Source organism: Polypterus senegalus, chromosome 4, assembly GCF_016835505.1.
Source record: "Polypterus senegalus isolate Bchr_013 chromosome 4, ASM1683550v1, whole genome shotgun sequence".
Taxonomy (NCBI): domain Eukaryota; kingdom Metazoa; phylum Chordata; class Cladistia; order Polypteriformes; family Polypteridae; genus Polypterus; species Polypterus senegalus.
The window spans coordinates 182,639,369-182,660,366 of NC_053157.1; the positions used below are offsets into that span (position 1 = coordinate 182,639,369).

A 20,998-nucleotide genomic window follows, 5' to 3' on the forward strand; every position below is an offset into this window, starting at 1 on the left:
TTGATATTATGTAATGCAGATGACGAGATATTCATTCTTCGCAATTTTACAATGAGGAACATTATATTAAAATGGTTCCACAATTTGTAGATGTAGTTTTTTGCTGATTGGTGAACCTCTGCCTTTGTTTTCTTCTCAGAGACTCTGCTTCTTCAAGATGTTTTTATACCCAATCATGTTGCCAATTAACCTAATTAGTTGTAAAATGTTCCTCCAGCTATTTCTTTTTAGTACTTACTTTTCCAGCCTTTTGTTGCCCCGTCCCAACTTTTGAGTCATGTTGCTGCCATTAAATTAAAAATGAGTTAATATTTTTAATGAAGTAAAATGTCTCATTTTCTGCATTTGATGGGTTTTCTATGTTTTATTGTGAATAAAATAGGAGTTTATGAGATTTGCAAATCTTTGGATTGTTTTTATTTACACAGCATCCAGACATTTTTAGAATTGGGATTGTAAGTAAATCTACTCTGTATTAAGAGCTTAATATTAATGAATTATTTTTCAATGCAAGCAAGCAGCTCTTAGGATAAAACGTTCTATAAGGAAAATATCCATGTTCTTTTCTTTGTGTAACCAACAATCCATTTGCTACCACATTCAACATTTAGATAATGATCTCTACTGCCTTCTGTACCATTTTTTTTTACCTATACTAAGTTCTAACGTAATGATATAATGCTTGCCAAGTTTTTTTATTTACTAATGTTTTGGTATTTTTAGAGTTCTATAAATATATAGGTATAAGCTATACTGTATTATTATCTATGGTGAATGGTGCAAATCTGTAGGCTTCATTAAATCCAATGCATAATAATGGACATCCATAATGGCTCACTGCAATGGTTATATTGCCAGTTGTTTAAGATACTTTAAAAGAATTTCCGCAACATTTAACTGGTGCCAAATGACCTGGGATGCTCATGCCTTTTCAACTGTGGGATCTCTCCATTGTCTGGTTCTACTGGTTGATGCTGAATCTGGTTTTCCATAGAAGAATCTTCCTTGTCTGTTGCTGAATCTGGTTCATCTGCAGAACATCACCTCCAAGATCAAAACTGTGAATTCAGGCGGATTTTAGATTTACATTTTAATGTAACTGCTGTGGCCCCCTTTCTAACAGTTTAGGGTTTCAAAGAGGCTTCATGCCTGTGTGGCTGTGAAAATGAGACATGTAAATATGTTCATTACATTGATTTGGTTGTTTTGGAAGGTAGAGCGGTGGAGAAAAAAAATCTGAGTGATCAGATGTGTTAGAAGAAGCATGTGAGAGTCTGAAGGTGTTGGGGTAAGTGCTACAAGTTGTGGGGGTTGTGTGTGCATCTGTGTCAAATTCAGTGTTCATACTGTGTTGATGCTTTCATCTTGCTTATGTCGATTTTACATTAAAAAAACATTAAAAAAGCAAAAATATTTGTTAGGAGGTAAATGACAAATGTTTAATATTTGTAGATTAAAATGAATAAGAAAAATGGGTTAGCACTGATGCATGGAGCAGGTTCTCTAATTTCCTCCCATAGTACGAAGACATGCAAGTTAAGTGAATTTGTTTTGCTAAAATCGGCCTTGGTGTGTGTGCTCACCCTGTGATGGGCTGGTGTCCTATCACCCTGGGCATGCAGATGTGTTATAGGTGCAACGGTAGTGTACATACATGTTATATACCACACAAGAGAACATGTTTAACCAACAGAAATGTAGACTGAGCTTTCCCTACAGCATCAGCACTCAGGCAGATAAGACAGCATATATCACAACTACAGTGTACATGAATTAGCTTTAACAGAATGTTATAGGTAAAGAAACCATGGCTTTAAGCATAAATTGATATGTATTGAACTAGATCTATTTTTTTTTAATTGTAATAAAAGTCAAATGTTTAACTGATTAAAAAGAGCAGAACCTCCAATCTGAATGTATTGCTAGCCTGTGCAATAGTATGACTAACTTACCTAATGGTTTTCTAAAAGTGTACATTTTCAATGTGAAGCAGAATATGTACTGTAACTTACATAACAGTAAATCCAGTAAGTTATTATTTAAATCACATGAGTATTTGCTAAGCTAGAATAGAATGTTAATTTTGCATAGTTACATTGCTAATGAAAGTTTTACTTTTATTCCCTATAAACTGACATGCTAATGAAACATTCCAGATGCTGTTAAAATAGTAATGCATAAGGTTAATGTGTTAATATAATCATTAATGAAATCAGTAGCTCAAAGAAGCAAATATATTTAGGCCTCAAATTTATTCATCACAAGCAGGATGCTTTTGTGTTTATAATTATTATAGTACTAGGGTGTTGTACCATGTTAACCATTATGAATGTAGTGGGAAGTGAAAATTACACCGTTTATTGGCTAACTAAAATGAATTACAGTGATCCTTCGCTGTATCGCACTTCGACTTTCATGGCTTCACTCCATCGCAGATTTTATATGTACAGTAAGCATATCTAAATATATGTCACAGATTTTTCACTGGTTCGCGGATTTCTGCAGACAATTGATCTTTTAATTTATGGTACATGCTTCCTCAGTTGGTTTGCCCAGTTGATTTCATACAAGGGACGCTACTGGTGGATGGCCGAGAAGCTACCCAATCACAGCATGCATTATGTATTAAATAAAACTCCTCAGTGATATACGATAAGCTTCCCACATGGTGCTTTGCATACTTAAAAGCCCAAACGGCACCTACTGATATTTGATTGTTTGCTTTTCTCTCTTTCTCTCCGACATTCTCTGCTCCTGACAGAAGGGGTGTGAGCAGAGGGGCTGTTTGCACACTGGCCTAGAGGATACGGGTGCTCCTATTAAAATGCTGAAAGACTACCTTCATATTACTCCCATCCTTGCGGCTGCTTTGCCGGGCAGTGCTTCGCATACTTAAAAGCACCTATTGATTTTTGATTGTTTGCTTTTCTCTCTCTGATTTTCTCTGCTTCTGAAGCACACTCCTTTGAAGAAGAAGATATGTTTGCATTGTTTTAATTGTGAGAGGGAACTGTCATCTCTGTCTTGTCATGGAGCAGGGTTCCTCAATCACAGTCCTGGAGGTTTGCAATGGCTATGAGACTTCATTCCAGCCAGTGTTCTAATAAGAACTTAGTCCTTGCTGATAATGAAAGTTGGTGTTTAACTCTATGCCTTGTTAGTGCCTTTATTAATCAAAGACTAATTTTAGTTACTTTGTAGATTCTACAAAGCTTTCAAAGTTCCTGAAGTGAACATTTTTTAATTATAAACACGCAAAATTACACCTTTTATAGTCTAATTAAAAAAAGATTACAGTATGCAAGCTTTCAAGGCAACTCCTTCTTATTACCTGAAGGGGCATGGGTTGCCTTGAATGTTTGTATATTGTACAGTAATCCCTCCTTGATCGTGGTGTTTGCGTTCCAGAAACCCCCGCGAGAGGTGAAAATCCGCGAAGTAAAAACTATACGTTTACATTGTTTTTTTGTATTGTCACGCTTGGGTCACAGATTTGCACAGAAACACAGGAGGTTATAGGGACAGGGACTTTAAAACACTGCAAACAAACATTTGTCTCTTTTTCAAAAGTTTAAACTGTGCTCCATGACAGAGGTCCTCAATTACAGTCCTGGAGGTCTGGTATGGTGGCAGGTTTTCACTTTAATCAATTTCTTAATTAGAACCTTTTTATTTACTAATAAAGCAATATGTTTTTTGGGCTTAATTTTAGTTTTCTTGCCTGTTATTATTCAGAACCCTTAATTGCCTATTTTAGATTTTAGCAGCTGCATTTAAGTTTTAATTGTTGCCCGTTTTCTTAATCAGACATTAGTTAATAATGAGATGCAGATAACCAATAAACCAGTAGCTCTCCAGCTAACGTGCTTACCATGAAGTATCTGTGATAAAAATGTTTAGAAATGAATGAGAGGGGAATTGGAAGGACCATTAAGTTTACATCTATTCTAGTCCACAAAACACATGGATAACGTTCTCACAGAAGGAAACTCTACAATGCAATTAAAATTGCTCTTGGATGAATGCAAGCATTAGCAAGCTAAATAGTTCAATACCAAGTTTCATCAGCATGGACTGCTTTCTAATTAGGAAACTAGTTGGACTAAAAACTTGCATCCACTGGGGCCCTCCAGGACTGTGATTGAGGACCCCTGTCATGGAGCACAGTTTAAACTTTTGAAAAAGAGACAAATGTTTGTTTGCAGTGTTTTAAAGTCCCTGTCCCTATAACCTCCTGTGTTTCTGTGCAAATCTGTGACCCAAGCGTGACAATATAAAAACAACAATGTAAACGTATGGTTTTTACTTCGCGGATTTTCACCTCTCGCGGGGGGTTCTGGAACGCAACCCCCACGATCAAGGAGGGATTACTGTACAATATACAAACATTTAAGGCAACCCATGCCCCTTCTTCAGGTAAGAAGGAGTTGCCTTGAAAGCTTGCATACTGTAATTTTTCTTTATTAGCCTAAAAAAGGTGTAATTTTGCGTGTTTATAATTAAAAAATGTTCACTTCAGGAACTTTGAAAGCTTGTTCATGTCAGATGTTGTGCAAAGAAGGTGTAATTCAGGCAGTGCATGACCAGTCTGTCCGGCAATCACCATGTTAAATCTAAGGTTTTTGAGTTCTCCCCCCAATGCAATACTGGACCAATTACTTCACGGATACTTTTTTCTAGCGATTCAGACAAAATTGGCTCTGCCATTAAATGAAATTTTTTCAGAGCTCCTGGATGAAAGAGTTCTTTGATTTACTTAAAAATATCAAAAAATACTTTACTCACTGCCCAGTAAACTGAATTATATTGCCCTTGTCATCCCAGGTTGAGTTGAACAAACATCATAACAAATATTGGGATTTTAATTAAAGAAAGAGAAAAACAATATGCAATTGGTTAAGGGCAGGAGAAAACTAATCAGTGCAGTTCTTCTCATTAGTTTAAGGTATTTTTGGCACACTATAGGAATAGGTTTTCCTAAAGTTGTCTAACAGAAGACTAATTAATTTTTACTAAGATTGAAATTGATTTCCATGGCCGGGCAGCTGCACAAACACTTAACACGACTATGTGCAATGCCAAGCGTCAGCTGAAATTATGTAAAGCATGCCACAATTAAGACTCTAGAGACATGGAAATAGACTATCTGGACATATCAGTGTTTGGCAGATGGCAGGAGAATGTTGCCTCTTGTAGACTGCATAATGGCTACTTTAAATTTTGGTGGAGAAAGGATAATTGTCTGGGATAGTTTTCCAGAGTCTGAGTTAGGCTCCTTGGTTCGAGTGAAGGGTACTGTTAATGCTACAGCACACAAAAGCATTTTAGACAACTGTGCTATTTCAACTTTGTGGCAACAATTTGGGGAAGGACCCAAGGTTCCAGTTCTTGTTGCCATAAAGTTGAAATCGCACAGTTGTCTAAAATGCCTTTGTGTGATTGTGCTTTTGTTCACAAAGCCAGATCTGTAAAAACAAGATTGATGAGATTGGTGTGGAGGAACTCGAGTGGCCTACACCAGAGCTGTGACTTATACCCTACTGAATATTCTTTGGATAAACTGCAACACTGATTTGCAAACCAGGTCTTCTCAACGAACATCAGTACCTGACCTCACAAATGCTCTTTTGGGTGAAAGGGTACAAATTCTCAGACACACTAAAAGTTTGTGGAAAACCTTCCCAGAACAGCGGAGGCTGTAACAGTTGCAAAGCGATGATCAATCCCAAATTAACGTCCATGGTTTTGGAAAGGGATATCCAGAAATTTCATATATGCATGGTCGTAAGGTGTCCACATACTTTTGGAGAGACAGTGTAAAATTATAAAATTTGAATCAATGTTTTATTTACCACAGCTCTCATGTAAATCAAGCCAATGGAAAAAATCAATTTTAAAAATTAAACAAACCTCTTTACCTGACAAATACTTTCTTTCTTTGAATTCCCTCCTCGCTCTGATTTCTTTGAGGACACTGAAGTTTCAGTCTGTGTCTCATCTGCACTTTCATATGGTGATTCTGGGCGGTCCTCTGAATGCCCTTCAAATGAATTCTAAAGAGTTAAAAGAACAGAAGTAAAACAGTAACACGGCTAGAAGTAAAAAATTAATTTAACCACTTAGGACAATTTTTATATTTGATAAAGGTTTCAAAACAGAAATACCAACTGATGGAGGAGTAGATACTGTATATAGTTGCACAAAGTAGGAAAAGGCTGACAAAAGAAATTAATCCAGCCATTAACTTAACTTGCTTAAATTGATTTGGAACCAATTTTAAATGGAGACCTTTTTGGAAATTCGACACAAGGTATAAACCAAACCTATACTGCAGAACGTACCAATACTTACACATCTCTTACTTATACTGGACCAATTTTAGACTTGCCCAGTAACCTTAAAAACATGTTTAGTATGTGAAAGGAAAACCAAAATCATCTTTAGTTTTGGCATAAATACACAAATAAAGAGCATGCAAGCTTAATGCAGACCAAAAAAAATAACAGGCCAAAATTCCAAAACTCAGTATCTTCACGTAATGGCTTCTATAAATTTAAATTCTGCAGTCATCTTCAGTAGAAGGTATAATATGGTAGGGCAAGGATAGTATAATATGACTATTTATAAAAACATAAATATCATCTTTAAATGTTGATTAAACCAAATATTCAAAGTATACAGACATACTGTAACTAAGTCAACAGAAAATTGTTTTACAGTATAATAAATATTTCTATGTTCTTAACACCCTAATAATTTCTAAGAGGTATCAAAAGTGAAATTAAAGCTAATGCAATAAACAGATTGCTGACATAGACATTGCTGCTTACCTCATGTTCAGGGCAAGAGTTCTGCAAGGAGGAATTCTTGCTGCCAAAGGATAAAGTTGTTTCATTGTTCAAACGTCTTTTATACTTTTTCAATGGTTTGAAGTTGTCTATTATATTTATATTATTGGAGGAAAAAAAGAGAAACAGTTACTTTTGACAAAACATTAGATGCAAGACAAATAACTGATATTGTATTAGCTTACCTGTATATTTAGTTTCCATCATTAAGCCTAATCTTTCTGGAGATCGCTTCCTTTTCAACTGTTTAGGTTTTTTCTGAAGAAATTTGAAAAGGAAAAAAAAAACTCAAGGCACTGCAATGTTATTTTCTAATTAGATACACCTTAGCAGAAAGTCGAAAAAAAATTGAACAATTAGATTGAATAGGTGACAACACATCTATTTGAAAAACATTTAAAATAGACAACAATCATCATAAACACTTTCTTTCCAAACAAGAAAAACAATAAAATTGAGATTTTCACCATTCTATAATTTAACAGTTTCTGCTGATCTTTAGCATATTATAGATATTTCATTTGTTTAATCGAAGTTCTCAGACCCTAGCTGCTAAATAATGCTTAATGTAACTATCTGACTTGCATTCAAATACCATGTTCCATGTAGTCATGATCATAAAGAATAATTTGTTTTTTCTCTCTCTCACCATTTGGGTCTCGGTTCAGGTAGTTCATTGTGTGGTAGATGTATGCTCCCAAACTATCAGTGCTTTAAAGCAATGAGAAGTCTCAGCTACCCACTGTGATTGAAACAGTAATGTTATAACTAAGTAAAACTGCAGCACTGAGTTATGCTCTATTAATACTATTTGAAGGGAACTTCATTGTCCAGAAACAAATCTCAGAACACTGATTAAGAAAAATGCTTAATAAGTTGGTTGGTTCCAGTGGCAGGCAGTGTGGTGTAGTTGTTAAGGCTGTGGACTTCAAAGGTTGTGGGTTCAAACTCCACTACTGACACTGTGTGACCATGACCAAGACACTTAACCTGCCTGGTCTCCAATTGAACAATCAAAAGAAATGTAACCAATTGTATGAAATGTTGTAAATCGCCTTGGATAAAGGCGTCAGCCAAATAAGTAAATGTGAATAAGTGTTTTAATAATTCTGACCAGAATCTATATATATAATTCACTAAGGCAAGACACCCATGGAAAACACGCCGGAAGGGGCGTGGATTCACTAAGCGCCGACAAGTAAGAAACCTATGGCGCACGCAGGAAGGAGTCACGCCCACCAACTCCAAGAAGTAAGCAGTCTTTAAAAACCGAGTTTTCGGTTACGACGCATGATCGTGTGCACCATAGCAAACTGTTTTACACACTACATACAGCAATTCGCATCCGCGACAAACATGCGTCTTCTTAGATGCTCCTGCAGGAACACGGAAAGTCTACATGAGTCACAGGTGCATCTGGACTGTGCAAAGACTACAACAACAACAACAACATTTATTTATATAGCACATTTTCATACAAACAGTAGCTCAAAGTGCTTTACATATTAAAGAATAGAAAAATGAAAGACACAATTATAAAACAAAATAAATCAACATTAACATTGAATAAGAGTAAGGTTCAATGGCCAGGGGGGACAGAAAAAACAAAAAAACTCCAGATGGCTGGAGAAAAAATAAAATCTGTAGGGATTCCAGACCATGAGACCACCCAGTCCCCTCAAAACAAAAACAATGACTCAAGTGACGAGTTGGAGGTGGGTACATGAGCGATGGCGGTCTACCAGTTTTCAGTCATGGACGATTGTGTGTTGGTTGGTCCCGTGCATTGTTACAATGTTGCTTTTCTTGCTGATTTATTACATTACTGATTTTTCAAATGTTAATTTTCTCCCTGTGCTTAAAAATCATTAAAAAAAACCGGCCTGATTACGCCGGGTATGGTACGCCGCGGGTTGGCTAGTTAATTTTAATAATCTTAAACCATGATTGCTTGCTTACATAAAATATATACACAGAAGTACTCAGTAGTAAGTTTATAAAAAAAAAAGTAAACTTTTTTTCAAAACTGCAATAACAATATTTTGTAATTATGTATTTACTGTTGGAATGCATTTTTACATACATTACCATATTCAACACATACATAATTCTTACTGAAAATAAGTCTTTCATTATACAAAAGGCTGCAAAGTATGGCCTATAAAAAATTCATGATATTTTAGGCTATTTCACAATATACAATATATTTATCTCAATATTTTGAAATCTTCCCTAAAGCACTTTATAAATCCTTGATTTAACCCTTTGTTACATACATTCATATCAATATGATGAGTCTAGTTGCTCCTGTAGGCTACAACAGTTGTCTGCATTAAATAATTCTTGTTTATAATACTTAGTGGCTTTTAATTAAAACAATTTTAAACCTGTGTACAAAATGGTGAAATTACAACCAAGTTAAATTTAACAAAGCAGTATTTATTCAAACCTGGTCTCGTTACTGGAGTGAAGCACTCAAACTGCCACTGGCACAGTGACAGGAGGAGAATTTGACTGGGGCAGTACACCTGTCATACTGTAATGCAGATGTTCTAAGATGAGCTCAGGGAGGAAAAATCTTCTGTGGAGCAGTAGGGCAAAAACATTCTTTGCCTGCTTGTACTTCTCTGCACACACTAAGCATCTATTGTTTTGAGCTGATACCATGCTAAATTACAACTGAAATAATTTCTATATTCTTCTCAGAAGCTACAAGAAAAAACAAACCAGCCTGTAGATAAAAAATAAATTAAAAAATGGTGTAACTTGTGTATTCTTGCCAGCCGGATTATGACAAGAGAAGCATGTAGTGGCCTTTCAAGAATATACCTCTAAGAAATGGTCTGCAAGATTCAGAGAGTACTGTAGCAGTGTAAAAGATAATGCGCAGGCTGTTTAGGACAGCATGGTTATAACGATAAATAGATTGGCTGTTATACCAACCTTTTGGGTATATACTGCTATGCAGTTGACCTAAAAAAACTGCCTGCCAGGTTCAAAGGGTTAAAGTAAGTTATACGATAATTTGTACTTGATATGCGCAATGTAGTCATTTAAATATTCATTTCATATTTGATGTTTCCCACAGCCATAGAAACAAACAAAATTTCCGGGAGGTATTAGAAAACTGGGCTGATTTTAATCCAATTTAAATTTGATGCCACAGCCGTGTCAATGAAGATGTACAGTACATTAATCAGAACTATTACTTTTCGAAATGCACAATAAAAGAATTATATAAAATTGCAAAAAAAAAAAAAAAAAAACCCACACACCCCAATTTAACAGTTAAGATAAATTATTATTCACCTTTGGGCTCAGACTACTGTCTCTTCTGGCCCTCTTCCTTGGCTCCATGGTTTTCAAATGTTCATCAAGTTCTAATGGCCTTTTAATCTGCTTTTTTCTTTGTGATACTTCAGATTTTCCTATAAAAAAAAAAAAAATCATTACATTAGATATACTGAATATACAGTAAACTGAAAAAAAATTAGGCAAGTGTTTTAAAAACCCAGTAATACGGCAACATTGTAATCACAAAACTCAAATTGCCAAAATATTAGGATCTGCAAAGAGTCAACATTTGGGGAAAAAAAATGAGTAAGCTGACTATTCAGGTAAAGGAGCAGTTTAAATAAGCCCCTTCTGAGTACCCTTGCATAAACTTCAGCTATTCAGAGCAGATCACACAGTACTGGTACATATGTCGTTATACATAGAAATCCTGATGACATACAGAATTTGACACAAAAGCATAAGATAGTTGCACAAAAAAAAAAAAACAGAACAAAGCCTTTTAGGAATGAACTAGTTTACCAGTTGTGCAGGGGATACAGACCTTGCCATCTTTAGTGGGATCCCTTTTCAGACTTGAAAATAGTATCCCCTATCAGTATAAAAGGCCGTACACCTGGAGAAAAATGGCATAACCGTGAAAACACTTTTGCCACATAGTCCTACTGTATATAGCCTGTGAAGAACCTTGTTCTTGTAGGCTAACAGTGCACTACTGATTTAAGAATAACACAACTATTGATCTAAAATTTCACTATATAAATGGTTTTGAAACCAAGAAATTAATCAATGCATCCAATGGCTTTAGGCCATTATCAGGTATATTAAGTTTACTTTCACTACTGAGAAAATGTAACATGCTCAGACTGGTTTATCAACATTTTCGTGCTTCTCTAACTGTTCCATCATATTATAGCATTAAAAATAATCAGAAAAATTTACAGTAATGAACTAATTTAGAATGTGGATAACACCTTAAAAAGAAATTATGACAGATAGAAAACAAGCTATTACAGCATCTCTTGTACATCAGACAGTTCAGCACCTTTTTGGATTATTAAACATTAAAAGAATATAGTACGAAATCCACACAAGAGAACTAATTTATAAAACTTGTAGGCATACAAAGGTAAGAAATGTGCATACGCAACTTCCCACACAAACATCAGGATCTATAAACAAAAAAAATGACAGTGGAAAATGGATATATTTATGGCAACTCTTGACACATGCATATGCAACATTTCGGATAAACAGGGAAATAACAGCAACCTTGATCTAGAAGGGAAGTTCAGCTAAATGACAACTCGCAAACATAATTCATATCATTGAGTGGTTATTACAATCTGCATTAATGAAACAAACATATTACACCTCAAAAACGGTGAATATGATGTACAGACTAATTTAATTCTCCGTTAAGAGGGATTATGCTGCGCATTTACACTGGATAATTTTTTTTTTTATTTCTTGCCCATTTGTATCAGCTACCTGTTGGAACTTCTCTGTGAACTGGCCAACAGGTCAGCAATGCCTCAGCCAATCTTCACTCACTCATGCCTGCTGTGCTGGAAGCCATTAACTGGCCCAGCAAGGCACTAAATCCAGTTTTCATATGGTGTAGGTGCACATATATTTTTCAGATTTTTATTTAAAAAAAAAAAAAAAAATTAAAACCTTCTTTTGTCTTTCTATGGTACTGTGTGTTACTTGAAGGAAATTTTAATTTAAATGATTTTAGTATAAGTCTGCAATATAAAAAATGTGTAAAAAGTGAAGAGATCAGTATGTTTTTGAAGGCACTATATATACACTCAAATACACATAATATGCACAAAACAAATGTCATTAGTATACACACAATTCAGTAACAATTTTCCTTCTACAAATCACAATGCAATTAAATTCTTCAAAAACGATGCATTAGAAATATCTGATATCTTTTGCAACAAGAACAATGCAGAAATCTGAATAGCGAATTGACAACTATAATCAACATCTGAAAGAAAACACCACAAAATATTCTCATTCTTTGAATGTCAGTTTTCAGTTTTACAAAACACAAACTGGGCATATTCAGATAAACTGTACTAGACTGGCTATAGTATAATACATACCTCTTGGTTTTGTAGCCTTTTCATTTTTGTTCTGAGAAATACGCATCCACTGTCCTCTAGCTTTAAGGAAAAGGAAAAATTACATTTGAAATTCACTTATACTGAACTAATTCTAACATTTGCACACATTTATACAGACAAGGAAACATTCTTCTAGTACTGCATTCATGAAAAAGGTTTTTCTCAATAACCATCGTAATAGCAAAAACAAACAAATCAAACAAATTAAAAATTAATTTTGCCCAAAACAACAACAAGATGGCACCTTTGATCAAAGGAAACTGAAAAAAGGCACTGGCTGAGAGAAAGGCTGAAAATAATAATCCATTCTATAAGTAACTTTAGTGTTCAGAAGAAAAATTATGGGATCAAGTGTATTAATATAGACTGGAAGAGGACAAAACAAGCATAACACAAGAAAGAAATTAAAACTTGGAACCAATGTTATAGTTAATGAAAACTACAGTCAAAATCGAAACCCTTATTAAAAAAAAACATTTTCGTAAACTGTAATAAAATTAACAAAACCAAAATGAAAAACTAAATGAAATTATTAAAAAAATAATGGAAAGACTAACTGAAATAAAATAATTTACTAAAAATAATTTTAGTTTTCATTTTTGAATGAATATTCTTGCTGTTAGTTGTTAACCCTTATAACTCTTAACTCTAAAACTGAAAAAGTCATCCCTCACGAGCCGCCCACACATATCCATCCATTGAACAGCAGCTGGTGAAGGAGGGCGGGTGTTCACACACCGTTTGCGGTGACAGAGCAAGCTGAATACGCGCATAAAGCGTGTGACTAGAAAGCAATTTACGTGCCGCCTTTCTTTGCACTTGTATATCAAGATGTCATTTTAAAAGCCTGAAACTAGAATGTGCTGGTCAATAAACATTTTACTACCGTATAGATAGAAAAACCATGAGTGAGTAACGTTTCAGTTTATTTCTCAGGTGCCTGCTTTTTGCTGACGGTAATTCATTTGCCACTTCGCATACGAAGTAGAAGAGAAAGTATAGTAACCATGAACAAAAAAAATCTGACAAGAGATTTTGACGAATCTTGACGTTTTAGACCTCCCAGTGTCCGAAAATACAGTTTATTGGAAGTGTGTGTGTATATATCTACAATAACTCAAAAACATAACTAGATAGATGGATGAAATTTGGCATGTGGTCATTACACCAAAATTTTAGATCTGTATTAACTTTTGGGCCAAATCCATCAACCGGAAGTGGTACTTTACCTGAACACACACTTTTTTTTTTATTCATGCAGCTGCTAAATCCAATTTATTCTACTTTACTTTTATATTAATTGTTCAATATGTTATTAATTTGATGGTTCTTTAATGTACATAATATAATCATGGTCCTGCGATTTATTCCTCAAATATCCATCCCCATATCTGAGTACACGAGAAAGTTTAGGGGAGACGGCTTCCAATTTTTGAAAATAAAACGGCACGAAACTGACAAGGTCATCATACGAGATCAGCATATTGTTGCTGACCAATCACTTTTGCTTTAAAAATGTTGTTTAACAATGAAGCGATACAGACCTTGTAAAATTCCTGAGTTGGCAATGTCTCTACTGAACTACAGGTAGTTGGGGGAAGAGAGTCTGCTAAGTGATGGAAAGCTAAACATACTAATGTGTTTTTGTATATATGCTATATTTATTAATTTATCTTTTTCAGCTAATAATCATCATTCTTAATACCAGATATTGGGAAAATAACCCAATAGCAGCATGACGTTTTAAAATATCTGTCCCCTTTTTTCAGTTTCTCTCTCTCAAAATAGACAGTTGAAATCATCATATTCTTTTTGTTCTTAACATCAAGCCATATCATACATATTGCATACCAGGGATTTTCCTGCCTTGCATCCAAACCTGCTTGGGTAGGCTCCAGGTTTCCTGTGATCCTGCTCTGAACAAACAGGTTTAGATAAATGTATATATTGTAATTAATCTCAGATGTTGTCTCTTTCATTTTGTGCCTGTCCATACTCTTATCTGCTCTTGCTCTGCTCATTATGGGTGTACTGTTCTTATGCATAGGCTATTCAAGTCTCACTGCCCCAACCTTGACACTACATGCTTGTTTTTCTTTGTTTCCCTCAATACAGCTAGGTGGGGTCTGCACACTGATTCAAGCCTAAGAGCCCGGTTCTTTTTAAGCCCCTGTGATTTTCATGGTCATACCTGTCAGAATACAGTAGAATCTGTTTTCTGATTTTTGATATCTTTCCAGGCCTACAGGTGGCAAAATTCTGTCTATAAATTATTTGAGCCTGAGATGGAATCAGAGATCAATATGGCTGTTAGAAAATAAAGCCTAGTATTTGAGATTTTTTAATGCAATATTGAAGGTATTCATTATAAGCACATTGTCGCTGGAGCAGGATATGTTGTGTACTGTAGACATGTTTGAATAAAAAACCCTCACACCTTAAAATTCACCTACATTTCATTACAAATTGGTAATTTCTGGGCACTAAAAGGAAAAAAAGTGCCAACAGTCAGCACAGATTTGTTCAGCACAAATGACAGAAATTTAAAAAAATTATAAAATTGTTCATATTCAGTGCCTGGTTTTGATTATACATGTTTTTATCAGATAAAAACAAAACCAAATAGTAAACTTTGTCGTGTGGCTTCCACCAACATTAAACTCATATCCAAACCAGTTAAGTGTACAGTTCTGTCTCATTGTGACACAAAACCTCCATAGTAGCTCTTTAACCATAATTACTAAAACTAACATATTAAAATAAAAATTTCTTTGTAAAACAAAAACTAAACTAAAAACTAGAAATACACAAAGGAAAACTAAAACTAAACTGAATTTTCAAATAAGGTCAGAAAAAACAGAAATAAAAACTAATATAATAAGGCAAAACTATAATAACCCTCCTTGGAACTACATCACACATAGTGTGCATCAACTATAAAACAGTTTAACAATCAACACTATGAAGCAAAAAATTGAAAAAAGGTTCCAAAACAGGAGAAATACTGGGCAACTACATTGCAGGTACAAAAGTCACAAAAACTGTAGAACTACTTAATGTGTCAAGGAGAATACTTTCACAAAATATAGGCAAACTGTATCAGCAAAGAGAACCACAGGTCTTAGTTACAGCTCAGACAAATGCAGTCAGTACATATTAAAATTTACTAAATGCCATAAAAAAAGTGCTGCCTAATAAATTACTACATATTTGAAACAGCTCTTCACTGACCTACTGTAGTCTGAAACACTGTATGTTATGAGTTTCAAAAAGCTGAAATGAGTTGTACCCAAAACTAAATACATACAAACATAACCTAGTATAAACTAAACAAAATGTGGACCCCTGGGGAATGGGGAAAAAAAAGTTTGAAGAATCATTTATCCTATTTCTCAGATCTGGAAGATCTTATTTGAAGAACGCAAAAAATTGACTTAACCCCACAATGCCCGATTCCTGGCATTAAGCATTAAACCTTACTTTGGGTTGGGTAAATTTCTGTGGCTAAGGTCACTGTGTTGGTTAAAAACCTCCCTAAATGTCAAAGAATTTAGAGTTAGTTCTAAGAAAAAAATGCAGAAAGTACTGTATATTATTGGAGTGTGTGCTTGGCTAAAAAGCCTTGTAAACAGACCATAGAAGGTGAGGAAGAGTACTTTGAGGCTTTCAGAGGAAGAGGAATATCCCTACAAAAAGGGGGAGGTTTGAGATGAATGGGCAAGCCCAAAGAATACCTGTACATTTAAAATTACTAAAACTCTCATTCCTTAGCCTCACTAGGAAAGCCAAAGTCAGAATAACATAACAGAGATTCCATCCAAAGGCTGCACTGAAGAACAAGGAGGCTTACTGAGAATTCTATCCATATTAAAGAGTTCACAAACTGTTTTCCCAAGCCGATTTTGAAGGGGTTATGGGAGTATGTCAATAACATCCCCATGTGCTTTGTGGACTTGCGAAAAACGGAATGATTTAAATAGAGCATGAAGCTCAAGAACAACCCTGAATCTGGAGAATGACACCTGCATTAACACATTTTGTATTAACCACTGTACATTCAATATGGTTGTGTGGGGCTCTTTCAAGGGTGCATTTTGTCTGACCACACTTAATTATTATTAACAGCATTGGTTAAGGTTCTTAAGAGCAACATCCTACGATCCACTTACCATCATCTATTTCATCCCTCTATGACTAATGCTTTCTATATTCAAACACTTGCCACAACAGACTTATCAATTTCCCTCTGACTTGTGGATTCGCTTTAAGATGCAGCTCACTAAAAATATTTTATCTGATAATTATTCCAACCACTGTTGCAATGTGCCAATTTTTGCTCTTTTACATGCTGGCTATTATTTGGATTTAAATGAACATATATCAATTACCCCAATGTCTCAAATGCTCCATAAAAATCATTGCTCAATAATTAACAGAACCCACAGCCATACATTCTGCCTTGTTTTTCCAGAAGTCAAACACTAGAACAACATAAAAATACAACAGAAAAGTCACCGATAGTGCGTAACAACCATCTTCGCCGTTTGTCAGTGGCACCTTGGCTATGCACAAGAGCCACAATCTATACTAATAAAAGGCAAAGCCCTCACTGACTGACTGACTGACTGACTGACTCATCACTAATTCTCCAACTTCCCGTGTAGGTAGAAGGCTGAAATTTGGCAGGCTCATTCCTTACAGCTTACTTACAAAAGTTAAATAGGTTTCATTTCGAAATTCTACACATAAAGGTCATACCGGTCGACAACGTCCGCCATGTTGAACTTTCTTATTTATGAACCTATCTTCACGAAATTTGGTAGGCGGCTTCCCTGTGCTAACCGAAACCAATGTCCGTACTTATTTCGGTGGTATAACACCACTGTCGGCTGCCATATTGAACTTCCCAGCGGTCTTTGTTACTTATGGGCCCATCTTCAAGAAATTTGGTACGCGGGTTCCCAACGCTAACTGAATCCTATTTACGTAAATATATACGTCCATAGCCTGCAGCTCGGTCACCGTGAGAGGCGGTGTTGGGTACCCCATCCCAACGCCTCCCACGTTGTTGGCTGCCTGCATATACAAGGTCGTCCGTCGCTTCGGTCTCTACATTCCCTTCCTTGCTTCGCCACAGGATTCACGTCTCCATGCTGATAACTACAGCCTTTTTATTTAATCCACGGCTTCTCAGCGGTATTATTATTCGTTTATTACGATTATAGTTATTGTGTAGGTATTTTAGACTTACTTTACATTGTTCAGGTACCCATTTCCTTTATCGTTCCAACCGTACCCCCATTAACATGTCTATTGAGGTGATCACCATCGATCAAAGAACTGCCACTTATACAGTGGTTTCCATGCCTGGAGATGCCGCCTGACTTTTCCATTCTCTGTGTTACATATTGCACGCCCATATCAGGCTCACTCTTGATATCCGGAGGAACATTGTGTCTTATGTATTGAATGACTGGGACAGGTTCAAGGTGTGGACTGATGACGGTACAGGGGATAATTATACTACACAGGAGCACTAGAAGAGTAAAATGCTTAAGCCCTTCACCTATGGTTCCGCATGCGAGTTGATGGCTGCTGCTGAATTGTTCGGTTGTCGCTTTCAAGTGTACCGAAATGGCCAAATATTTTACACCTTTCGACAACCGCCAATGCCTCTTAAACATCTTAGATTCACAGGTGACGATTTCAGTAGTGGACACTTTGATGTTTATGAATGTTTCAACTCTCAAAAGCTGGATGTGAAGTTATTGATGAAACCGGTTGTGTGCTTACAACACTTGACAGATGCGGAATGTCACTTCAACACAAGTCCTGCAAATACTAACATAATTGAAACAAACTATGAAACTCAAACCGATTATGACAGCAGCAATCCAAGCTGTGAGATTTAAGACAAGATTACTTTTCACATGGCCAGCTCTACGTTGCATGCTCAAGAGTAAGCTCAGCGTACAGCTTGGTCATATTACAACCGGAGGGCCGAACTCACAATGTGGTATACAAAGAGATCCTTAAATAATTATTGGTATATTTTCCCTCAGTTTAAAAAGGTTTCATTTTCTTCTTAATAAAAATTTTAAGGCAGTACTTTGCCGCTGCGAAGCACGGGTATTTTGCTAGTTCACTTATATAACCTTCTGTAGCAGTGCTGTCTGGCAACATTTCATAAGAGATTACTGATGAGAAAACAAAGAGTCTTGGATTTTCCATTAGCTAAATTTACAGTTTTCTATATATTCTTCAAATACCACTACCTCCATATTGGAGCAACTATAAAATGCTTTTGTTGATACACTGCTGGAAATTAGAGCATTGGAAGCATTTAGATGAGAACAGGCCATTCAGCCCCAAAAAACCTTAAAATAACACTTTGTTTATATTTGAAGGTCTCTGAAATCCTACTGTCTACCACACTACTTTGTAACTGCTGTGCATCTATGGTTCTCTATGTGAAGGAAAACTTTGTAAAGTTTGTTACCCTTAACAAGCTTCCAATTGTGCCCTCACGTTCTTGTTGAATTCATTTTAAAGTAACACTCTCGATCCACTGTACTAATTCCTTACATGATTTTAAACACTTCCAATCATGTCATCCCTTACAGCCGGTGTAAACTTCATGCTCAGAACGCGTAGACATCGTGGCTGCCACGCGTTCATTTCACACGTCCTCTGAGCATGCCCTCAGAAATTAACGCAATGCGTGCGCGAGTTGCAGTACCAATGAAAAGTTGGGGTGCGCAGTGTGCTCAAGTTGGAATGTAACATCAGAGTCTCCGTTTAAATTCTACATGTGTCAGAAAAGCGCTATACAGATCCTACAGGGTCTATGTGCATGCATCAATGTTTGATGAATGATTCAATGAGGTGAACCAAAATTCTGACAAAGAAATGCATTCATGGTGCTTTTATATTCAAGCGTCACATATTCCCCAATTTAATGACACAATACATTTTAGAAGTCCCACTTACCATTTTCTGTGTTTTTTTTTTTTTTTTAACCTTAACAGTATCAGAATGTATAGCAGAGCCACTAAGAAAAAAAATTTAAGGACACACTGAAAAGGTCTGTTTTGGCTTTAATCTCGCGATGTCCACTTAAACCTTGTAGTTTATTTTATCAATAGCAACTTGGCGCGCGCTACACTGCGCGCTGGATGACCACAGTTGAAGGACTCAAATCATCAGGACCTCTCATCGGGTGTCTCATTGGCACGCTTTTGCCTCTTTCTTTCGCGATCACGGGGTACGTAATCTGTCTTCTCTCTCTATAGGGGTTTCAGTTGAGCTAATCTGTGTAAATGCTGAGTGTCCGTTTCTTGCGAGCGACTGTCACACCTTTGCCTTTTTGCTTCGTGATCACACTGTAATGTGTCCTCTCTTGCAGCAGCAGGTTTAGTTGCGTTTCGTTTCGGCATTGTTCCGTAAGGTCTCCTCCGTACAAGTGCACATGCTGAAGCTGAAGACGGAAAGGCATAGTGAAACACACAAATTGGTGACCAGGGGAACCATCCGACTCAGACGCGGGGCTCGAAATACTCAAGTGCACGTTATTTGTAATAAAATTTTTTTTTTTTTTGGTTATGAACTTCCCCAAAAGAGTTGATCCCTGTAAATAGTTAATAGTATATCAACAATATAATCTTTTGTAGTACGGGCGTTAATTAGCGTCACACCTCATAACCTGCATACACCACGTGTTTGGCTGTAACGCCAGAAGCGCGGAGAACGCTGTAAGGGTAGGATGTGGTTTCTGTTTCTTTCGTGATTTTTTTATTTCATTTTATTGATTATTTAATAGGCAGAGGAGAGAAGACGTTAATATGACACTCTGTCTATTTCTTCACTTTTGTTTTGAAAAGATTTTCGGGAACAGGAAAAATAAAAGTAAAGGGGAAAGAACGGAGGGGGGTAAGCAGGAATTCTGAGAGGGAACGGACTGGGGCTTTTCTACGGGGCGGCTATACAGCCAAAAGGAACGCAGACCCCACGCTGGGCTTTTATTATATAGATTAAAGTAGACCATTGTAAACATCTTAAAACCAACCCAGTTCATTGCTACATGCTTCTAGGGCTTTCTCCTGAACTGACAGCAGCGGCAAGCAGCAATAGATCGTCACACAAAACATTAAATGTATGATATTCCAGAGCTCTGCACGTTTAGAATCCTTAGATTTATATTTGATATTACTTTCATGATGAAATGCATTAAAGTATGTATGTTACATTTTACAGATAAATCAGCTTCATTTAAATAATAAATACTGTTAATAATTATACATGTGGGGGTGGCACAGTGTCAGAGCTGCTGCCTCGCAGGGAGTCATGTCCCTGGTGTTCCCCCACCTGGAGTTTACATGTTTTCCTGATGGGTTTCCATAGTGTGCTCCAGTTTCCTTCCAAAGACACAAAGGTTTGGGGATTTGGCAACACAAAAATGACGCTAGTGTACGTGTATGCTTGTGTTTACCTTGCGATGAGCAGGTGCCCCGTCCAGGGATTCTGTTTCTGTCTCGCACCCGATGCTTGCTGGAATGGGTGCAACCCTGGATTGATGGATGTAAACATCTTTTACAGAGATATTGTGGCAAGGTGTGCTTTGAATTTAATGGATGTTGCAGGCAATTCACATCACAACGAAGCCGAACATTTTCTCAGTGATATCATGCACTGGTGAAATTTTCCAGATTTATGTAAAGT

The 20,998-nt window shown here is 36.3% G+C and overlaps 1 protein-coding gene across 3 annotated transcripts in view; it reads right to left on the reverse strand.

The window, feature by feature from the left end:
* Positions 1–20,998, reverse strand: part of nsd2 (nuclear receptor binding SET domain protein 2) — a 139,669-nt gene that overhangs the window by 49,232 nt on the left and 69,439 nt on the right. For all 3 annotated transcript variants that reach the window (XR_005633412.1, XM_039751741.1, XM_039751742.1), the window contains exons 7-11: positions 12,260–12,319; positions 10,158–10,276; positions 7,034–7,106; positions 6,831–6,937; positions 5,919–6,053 (exon numbers count right to left, since the gene is read on the reverse strand). Coding sequence is in view for 2 of the 3 variants with exons in the window: in XM_039751741.1 (XP_039607675.1) it covers positions 5,919–6,053; positions 6,831–6,937; positions 7,034–7,106; positions 10,158–10,276; positions 12,260–12,319 (494 nt within the window). In the remaining variant the exon portion in view is untranslated. The remainder of the gene's footprint in view (positions 1–5,918; positions 6,054–6,830; positions 6,938–7,033; positions 7,107–10,157; positions 10,277–12,259; positions 12,320–20,998) is intronic.